We start from the raw sequence: 9,538 nt of genomic DNA, 5'->3' as shown, positions 1-9,538 counted from the left end.
ACAACACGTATTTTTTTTTTTGATGGTTAACTACCCTCGGTGCTTGAGAAATAGTGCGGTCACGGGGCACAGACTGAGCCGCGTGTTTCAACGCAGCGCCCCGCCCACAGCAAAAATAATGAACTGTAACAGAAAGTAACTTATTCGCCATTCTCTGGTTCGGGTGTCAAACGTCACTCAAGTCTCAATGAGAGCATATGCAGATCCCTAATCTAGGGGCGTGTAATCACGACAACATTGGCAGGCGTCCCTATTAGTACGCACGTAAATCACCAACACACCGGCTTATCACGGACCTCGATCTCCACCAGGCGATGGGTTTGTTTTGGCAACCAATCTTCAACCGCTCGTCTCACTGTACGTAACTGGATACAACATTGCTATGACGATAGTCTTGCTTGAATAATAACAGCCAGTTTGAAGTTTCTATAGAAAAGTATTCTTTACTGGTAAGTTTGTTTTAATTCATGCTTCATTTTTGACCGAAGTTTGACTTGTTATAGACTATTTCTGCTTTAAAACTACAGTGCTAACCTATGTGACGGGTAAAGGGAGTCAACGAATGCATTGAACTTATATCGTCTACAGAGTAACAGGTGAGGGAACTTGAATTACGGTGACTGGGAATTAGAAAATGAGTTCGCTTCTAAGTAAATTTGACCCTTTATTTTATGTATGTATTTATTTATTTATTTGGAAAGTAGATTGTACATTTCATGTAGATTTTGAAGCATGCTTGATTAATGCTCAAAGTGGTTAATAAAACGGCATAGCAGCAGAAACAGGTGCCAGTGTACAGTGAAGAATGGAGTGACTGTCCCCGAGTGACCTTTGGCCAGCCTCGTTGACTACATAGAATACATACGATACGGATACATATCTTTATTTACTCGTACAAGCAATCGGGTCTAACCTCGCCCCAACAATTCACGGAATGTATAAAACAGCCAATATTTAAGTGCATAAGATCACTGCGGTAAAAACAAACACAAGTATATCGAAATGCCGCCGTCTGTTCGCACTAACACATACGCGTTATTATTTCATTGTTCTAATGCTATGATGGCTTACATGCAAACTGTTATTGCTTACGTGTCATTTGACAACATAAACAAATATGATATGATTGGTCAGATGCTGCCCGGGGGTTGGATGTACATTCTCGCATATAGGCGGTATCCAATAAAAGCGGCAAACGCGGCCCATATATTAAGGTTGGTGTTTGTTCGGTTACCAGGTGATTTAGGTATGTCAACATGATTTGAAATAGAAGCAAGTTGTTACTAGATCATAAAACTGTAAACATAATGGTTGATATGTCTCTATTGAGTGGGGTCGGCACACATACCCAGTAAATCCGTGAAATGAGGCTGCACACCTCCACCGGGAAATACACTGACTCTCAATTCGTTCTTATCGGCGGCGGTCATTGCTGACGATTCGCGCCCCAAGCCTCATTTTCGCATTGATGGAACATTTCAATAGCGAATCATAAGCGCCCTTTGTCAGGAGTCTCGAAAACGAGGCTTAGAAGGCGAATTATTCAGTAATGTCTGCTATGATAAGAGGAAATATACACTGATTCTATATACATTCATTTTATTAAAATAGATATTTCGAGAATGCCAACTAAGGCAGCAGACTTAGTCGACGAAAATGCCGGGCAACGGGATAACATCGGATGCAAGGGAAAGATGTCTCAATATAGGGACTCACTGAGGGAGGAGAAGGAAGTTATCGAAACCTGTGAGATAAGTAAATATGATGATGAAAACTTGCAGAAAACTATCGACGATATCCGTTTGGTTTTGGATGTTGCCAATTACATTAGTTCCTCGCTGTCGGAAGGCATGTTGATGTTACCACAGACGCTTCAGGACACCGTTGAGGTTATACGCAGTCGAATAAAAGTAGTACCGCCTTGGGTCAAGATCGATAAAAGTGAGTCAATACCACATAATGTAAACTCCTAATTGTACGTCGCTATCAATAGCTGAGTTGAGTCAATTTGTGCTGAATTGAACAGAGTTGAGAACTAAGTTGATTTAAGCTTGGCTGATATGCGCTAAGCTGTGTTGAGTTTGCAGTTCTGTTGAGCTTAGTTGAGTTGAGCTCAATTGAGTTAATCTAGATTGAGTTTTGTTGAGATTAGTTACGTAGAGCTGAGATGAGTTTTGTTGAGTTGAGTTTATGTACCCCTAAATAAAACGGCCATCGGTCACAGTAAATTGACAGATGTCCCAGTTCGATTAGAAATTTAATCCCATGTTACTAGTGAAGGTATGTGAAGGTGATTGTTTGTTTGTTGTAGACATAGTCCTCGTTCTGAGGCGTATTTACTTACATTGAGTTGCGTGACCGTTCTCAATTTTATGTAAGTAGCCCTGAAGATTAAATGTTTGTGTCTGACACACCTACTATCCTGTCCTGTATACGTGCTTGTTTGCGCGTAATGTTTAAAAATGGGAATATCGATTACATTGGCTATTTGAATACGTTTTATTCGATCTCCACACACAAATAAAAACACTATCTGACTAGTAGGATTTGATATTTTTGGCTTCTACCACAACACATGCATTAAAGGTTAATGAACCAATTACAATTAGCATATTTAAATTATACACACTGGTATGAACAAGTTTGGCAATTGTCCAATGTTATACTGAGTTGCGACATAAGTAAAAAAACGAACAAATATCAATGTGGGTCATCTTATTTGGTCATCTTATGCATGTAAAATGTTTCTGAAATGTCATAATTAGTGCCCTACACTAACATGTTAAATTGTAAAGAAGAGTAACAACTTAGGAATTGATAGATGTTAACACTCAACGCTAAATATATTGTTGTCACCTTTTGCAAAACCATCTGCATAATTGTTTGCATATTGGTCATCAAGATCAATATCCTGTTTATATTAGATACAAATGTGTATCAACATTCAGACAATGACTGCGGTACAATCCATGTATGCACACTGCTTTGCGTTTTTCCAGGGAGAGCCCATATCATTTCAAAGTCCACTTCACTCCAACTACCCTACATGCATATGTATATTGTTGCCTTATATCTCTTATTCAGATGCAGTAGCTGTTCGTCTTTGGAAGGCAGCTAATGTAATGGATCAGTTGTCAGAGTATGCTATCGAAACTGAGAAGTTGGCAAAACGAACTGCTGCTCTTGCTGCAGAAGCATCCAAGAAAGCAGATATGACAGCATCAGATCTGACTGCAGCTTTAAAGGAATTACAGAAAGCCCAAGCAGACACTGAATCCCGTGAAAAGAAGGAAAAGGAAGAGAAGGAGAAATCTGACAAAAAAGAAATCGCCAATGAAGGGAAAAAACATGCTGAAAAAGTGCGCAAATTAGCAGATGAAACATCCAGTGTAGTTAATGATGCGAAAAAAATCGTTCAAAATGCAGAAAAGCTAGCTAAACAGAGTAGCGGAACTAATCCGGAAGTGCCGACAAAGTTAGAAGAAGCACAAACAGCAATGGATAAAGCAACAGAAGCTTTGGTGGAAACAAAAAAATCAGCTGATGCCGCAGAGTCCACTTCAAGCAATATGGCCGATTTAAGTGCAAAGAAAAATATTCCTGTTGATACAGTCAAACAATCCGAAGATCAGATACAGCAACACTTTGAAAAAGCAAATGAATCGTCAGAAGAAGCAAAAACATACGCCAAGACAGCAAAAAGGGCAGGATCTAAGGTAGTCGAGATTGTAGAAGAAGAAAAAGCTCGGGATAAGGCATGGAAAACGGCAAAAGAAGCTAAAAGTGTTGCAAAAGCAGTACGGAAAGATGCAGAGGTGGCGAATACTTCTGTTACTGATTCAGAAAGATTAGCAGATGATATCAAGCGAGATATTGAAGAAGCTGTGACGGTTGAAGACAGTTTAAGATCACTTATAGAAGAACTGAAACAAGTTTCAGAAAATGTGACAAAAGCAGCAGAGAAGGCCGAAATACAGTCAGAAGAAATAGAAAAACTAAAAACAGAAGGAGGGGAGTCAGAAGATGTGGCAAGGGTTACTGCAGAAACTAAAGATATTATCAGAGAAGCTAAAGAATCTGCAGAAAGTTGTAAAAGACTTTCGGCAAAAGCAGCTGAAATTGGAGAACGAGCTAAAATACTGATTGAGAAACAGGCTGCTGTTGCAACAAGCAAGTCATTTGCAGATGAAGCCCAATCTCTTATTGCTGAACTCCGACAGCTGGATGAAGATGCAACACAGGCAATTTCAAAAGCTAAGGAGATGGTGGGCGAGGAGAATGTAGATAAATCAGAGATGTCAAAGAAAAACACCGAAACAGTTGGTGGAACAAAAAGTGCCGATCTTGATTGTGAATCCATTTTAGTAGATGCAGAAACAAATCACAAAGAAGCAGCAGCAATCTTGGAGGAAGCCGAAAAATCTGTCGAGAAAACTACAGATGCTGCACAAGACGTAGAAGAAAGATATAAAACTAACCACTCAGTAGATGACATAAATAAATTTGCAGCAAAAACAGGGAAATGTATAGAGGATACAAGAGCAAAAATAACGAAAGCAACACGGAATGAAGTGAAAGCCAAATCATCAGCAACACAAATTATAAACCACATAGACACTGGGAGAACAAGAATACTTGGTAATGAAACTCTACTAACAGCCAAAGAGTTTCTACAGCTTGCCTATAAAGACCTGGAAGAATCCAATTCCATTTCGACTGAAGCTCAGGAAATTGCTTCCAGGGTGACATCAGATATGGAAGATAGTGAAACCATGGTTGAAGGAATCAAGGTTACTGGAACAAAGGCAAAAGGAAATGCTGAAACATTGCAAAGGCTGGTGACTGACATAGAAGGCAGGACATCAATGTTGGAGACATCTATGGCTGGAGCAGATCAATTACAGAAAATAAAGGACGACATTGCCCATCTTAAACAAGGCATAGAAGAGATGACAACAGTAGCTGAAGAAGCAAGAGAGGTTAATAAAGATTGTCGTACAAATGCCAGTGAGATTGGACAGCGGGTTGCAACACATGAAAGACTTGAAGCATCCAAATCGACCTCTCCTTTAATTGACGAAGCAAAAAGAGTGGCCAGAGACGCTCGTGAGTTAGTTCAAGAAGTTAAACAGTCTACAAAGGACACACAACAAGCAGCCGATGACTGTGGAAGAGACACAGATGAAGCAAGGCGAGCAATACAAATAGCAGAAGAGGCAGTTCAGGAAACCAGGAAAGCTGGGAGTGAGGCAACACGTTCAGCTGAATCTATTGACAGGGCTATTGATGACTTGACATCAGTTATAAAAAATGAAAAATCAACAGCGCAAGAAGTAAAGACAAAGGAAGAAAAACTAAGAAATCGCACGGGCATTGCCGAACAAGCTATTGAAAAAGCAAAATCTGCCATGGAAAGATCAGTTCACGCAGTTGAGGACATGACAAAAAAGAACCCTAAACACTGGACTTTTAAAAAGTATGTCACTTTTGTATTTTTTTTTTCAACTGTTAAATATACTTGAAATTACGATAAGTAAATAAGTACAGACAAAAGAACATTCACATAACATCACGCACATGGCGTAGCTCCTCACCACTGCAGGTGAACACGCTAACCATTCAACCGTACTAACTGACCAACAATATCAACTCGACGTATGACGTATTTTCCTTATTTGCTTCTAGGTATGTATCGGCAGATGGAGATGTTCTCTCTGTTGTGCGAGCTCCTGAGGAGGTATTGGAAGGCTTGGAAATTGTATGCAAGGAGAACGAGAGTCTAACAAAAACTGTGATTGGAGAGCATGAAGAGTTACTAAGCAACGTTGTTTCATTGGACCCCCAGGATGCAACTTTGAAGAAGCCTGTACTGATTGCTATACGATACACACCAACAGTACGAATCACCGGCTACGAGGTCGTTGTTAAAGCGAGAGACAAAAGTGGTGACTGGAAGGTGGTGGCAACAAATTCAACAGAGAGAAATTTTGATGAAATTCGGGTAATAATTTTGACACGAATAATACATCCCCTAACTAGTTGAAAAACATTAGATTTAATGTTACTTCTATTTTCTTGATGAACACAATACACCACCCATAATAGCAATATATTTTATGTGAAATAGATATAAGTTAAATGCAATACTACAATTCGGTATTCTCTAAATTATGACTAAGTGATTGAATTGCGTATAATACGACACTGCACAATAGCAACATTACAAATATGTAAACACCTTCAAGGGGTTAATCCGAAAAAAGTGAAACACATTTACAATTATTCTTTTCACCATCGTTCATATTCCTAACATTAATAGGCTGTCTATGTTATTATATTAAGGGGCTGACGTTTGCTGAGGTTAAAGCCGAAAAACTGTCTACATACGTGGTTGTGAGACGAATTGTCCGGGATCGCCACTCAATGGGACGTAGGGGAGGTACTGTGACATCATCCATCGAACCGCGTGTAACCGTTAAATATCTGAAAGATACATTTCTCTCATCTACTGATGTAACACTGCAGGTAATATCAAGCATAATGTTGGACATTACAAGATGACTAATAGCGTTCTAGTGGTCTGTCTGTTTATAAACATCTTATAATACTTCTGTTTGGCACTTATTCTTGAAATATATATTATATGCATATTAATCCCATTTTTTTATCCATACAGGTCATTCCCACAGATACACACCATGTACATGCAAGAAAACAAAAATGGGATACCTTGAAGTACATTGTCTCAGCTTCGCCAATACTACACATAACGCATGCGCGTGACGCCAAAGCAAAAAAGACGTTAGTAATAACTTTGCCTGTGTATCAGCTCGTTCCACACGATGAAGAAGAAAAGAAAGATGAAGAGAAGGCTTCTAGTGATGAATTCGGTTTTGGTATGGCCAAAAGTCAACAGCGACAGGGGCAGCAGAAGAAGAAAAAGGAAGAGCCAAGGAATACCGGTGAAGTATTATTCATGGGGAGGAATGGTCAGAGTTCATGGGAACAAGTCAAAGGTGCCGAGCTTCGACACAGGCAAAGTGGTGGAATAGAGGCCAAAGTATCAGATGGCTATGACAGGTAAATTTCGAAAGTGTTATTACAATCGACCGTCAATTTGTTGTGAACATCATGAAATACTATAGCATCACCAGAGCAGTTACATTTTGTTGCGTTGCGTATTTTTTCAGAGTTTTAGCGATACAGATGAAAGAGGGGTCTGCCATGCCACCGCCCAAAGCCGCGGCATCACTAGAGATGACTAGCTTGGTGAAAACTGTCAATATCATACTTCACCATTTGAATGAAGACAGAGCCAGAGCCATCGTTCAAATTGTACCAGCACACAGATGCGAGGAAGTCGAGAAGCAGCTCTTGCAAAAAGGTTTCGACGGGCCACCGTTTCCTAGCAACGAGGTTGAGATAAGAGAAGAGCAGGAAGTCAGCGTGAAGTTCAAAGAAAATATCAAACTGATGAATGCGTACGAAGACAAAACAATCATATTCCGCGAAGCATTTTCCAATCGTATGGAGTTTTTTCTAGAAGCTGCGGATCCTTACAGGAACCATAGTTCTGATTTTGACCGGGGATTAGCAGAGTTTTACAAGAAAGACTCGGACATATCCCGGGTGAATGTGGACCCTTCTGAGATACAAGATGATTGGAAACATATGGCGGAACTAGCAGTCTCGTTGCCCAAGGTAACGTTTATAACTATTTTCCGTAAAAGTGCAAAACTATATTTACACATAGTTGTTATATCACCATTTTGAGATCTGGTATTAATTTAACTGAAATGTTGCAAAATTTGGCGGAATCATGCCAAGGAAACTTGTCAGAACTTGGAGGATCTATTATTTTAGAGGAATTATGCCACAATTTGAAAGTCGTGCTTTATTTCATGCCAATTATTTTAATTTATTTTCTATCGTGTAGGTGGAACGAGAATTCAGGAAAAAAAAATCAATGAAAGAAGCGATTAATTGCCAATGTAAGTTAACTGTACATGCGCAATGTTTTCTTCTCTATACACGTATATATTGCCTGGGTTAAAGGTTAATTACTGGTATAATATTGACGCGAATACTGTATCGTTACCAATGACACTGTAATTCAAAATATGCACAACTTGTAAAACAATAATTTATACACACAAATATCCACACAGTAATATATAAAATATTCCGTGTTTTATGTGACAGATCCACTGAGCAACGATGGACTGCGCGACTTGGCAAAAGAGTTAGGGAAAGAACTGGAAGCATTGGGAGACTATCTTGGCATGCAACGCGGTGAGGTACAACGAATACAACGAGACCATCCGGACAATACCGAAGACCAGTTTTCTGATCTGCTTATAACTTGGAGAAACAAAACAAAGCTGTCAGAGCCGAAAGTATCTATCCTGGCGGACGCCCTCAAAAAGTGTGGGCGCACTGATCTAGCCGAGAAACTTCGATTAGAAGGTGTCAAAAATAATATGAAGTAGAACTGATTCATAACATATTTAGTATATATAACACTATTAATAACTAAGTTTTCTAACAGCAAATTCTGAATTATTTTTCCCGGACATGTAATTCAATTTTATAATTTGTAGAATGTTTGTTTTTTTCTATTTGTTTTTTTTATTAACTTTAACTTGAGGTTCCGATGTATGTTGATGCTTATTCAATGAATGCGAATTTAGGAACTGTATCACACAGCTAGTGGCCTGTGACGTCATTTTTTATTTCATTTCATTACCTAAACTCTTTCCATAGATGTAGTCGTTTATATTCCGCCGAACTTGCATTGGTAGGCACATTTCTCACGATCCGTCCTATATAGTATTAAGTGAAATTCTATTCTATTTATGCTTGGCCCTAGCACGAGAATATTATGTATAATTATCATATCTCAATATATTATACACAATTTGTAATAACTGTATTATAAACGTAAGTGCATAGTTTGTTTATGTGATTAATAAACTCAAAATGAAATAATTGAATTGTAGTACATACCATCTCCCCTCCCCTTCTTTAGAGTTGTCATTTCAACCAGTATACTAGCTCAAGCTATTGGGCGACAGTTGGACCAGTTGCTATTAGTCTGGCCACGGTTGAAGCTAAAGTTCAAGTTCTATTGAGATGCTATTTTCAGATTGGTTACTATGAACGTGTAATGTTGGCAGGGACTCACCGATACGAAAAACACAAAAGGTGAATAGATAGATATACCAAGTATAATCTGTATATGTCAAAAAAGAATTAGCTTTTTTTTAACTGGTTGAAGCAACAGTATAATATCATGCTCAAGCGACACTTGTTGGTTCTTGATAGTTGGCCTGGATATCCTTATCACTGTTGGGAAAATGGGAAAAATATGCGAATATGCTAGACATATGTAGCCATTTATCTAGAATTGTGGATTAAACTCACAAATTCGCAAAGAAGTGAAAACCAGTCGAACTAAACCGCAAAATAAAACAACGTGAGACATTAAAATATTCATACCAAGTTTGGTAGAATGGTGGAAATTGTTTTGCACCACTGA

At 38.8% G+C, this 9,538-nt stretch overlaps 1 protein-coding gene across 2 annotated transcripts; it reads left to right on the top strand.

Moving 5' to 3' along the window:
- Window positions 1-241: 241 nt before the first annotated feature.
- LOC102804551 (uncharacterized) lies at window positions 242-8,988 on the top strand. Of its 2 annotated transcripts, none has more exons than XM_006816437.3 (9): window positions 242-449; window positions 1,612-1,941; window positions 3,085-5,476; window positions 5,686-6,001; window positions 6,343-6,525; window positions 6,677-7,080; window positions 7,191-7,701; window positions 7,937-7,991; window positions 8,203-8,988. In XM_006816437.3, exons 2-9 carry the CDS (start codon window positions 1,623-1,625, stop codon window positions 8,487-8,489), a joined length of 4,467 nt encoding a protein of 1,488 aa, XP_006816500.3. In that variant the 5' UTR covers window positions 242-449; window positions 1,612-1,622; the 3' UTR covers window positions 8,490-8,988. The 2 variants fall into 2 exon arrangements, with proteins under 2 accessions (XP_006816500.3, XP_077865349.2); XM_078009223.2 differs by lacking the exon at window positions 242-449 and adding an exon at window positions 1,155-1,246.
- Window positions 8,989-9,538: the final 550 nt, after the last annotated feature.

This window comes from Saccoglossus kowalevskii, chromosome 7 (assembly GCF_978046115.1).
Source record: "Saccoglossus kowalevskii chromosome 7, keSacKowa6.1, whole genome shotgun sequence".
In the NCBI taxonomy this organism is placed as follows: Eukaryota; Metazoa; Hemichordata; class Enteropneusta; family Harrimaniidae; genus Saccoglossus; species Saccoglossus kowalevskii.
Note: the sequence above shows the minus strand (reverse complement) of the source record. Positions and strands in the feature narration are given on the sequence as shown.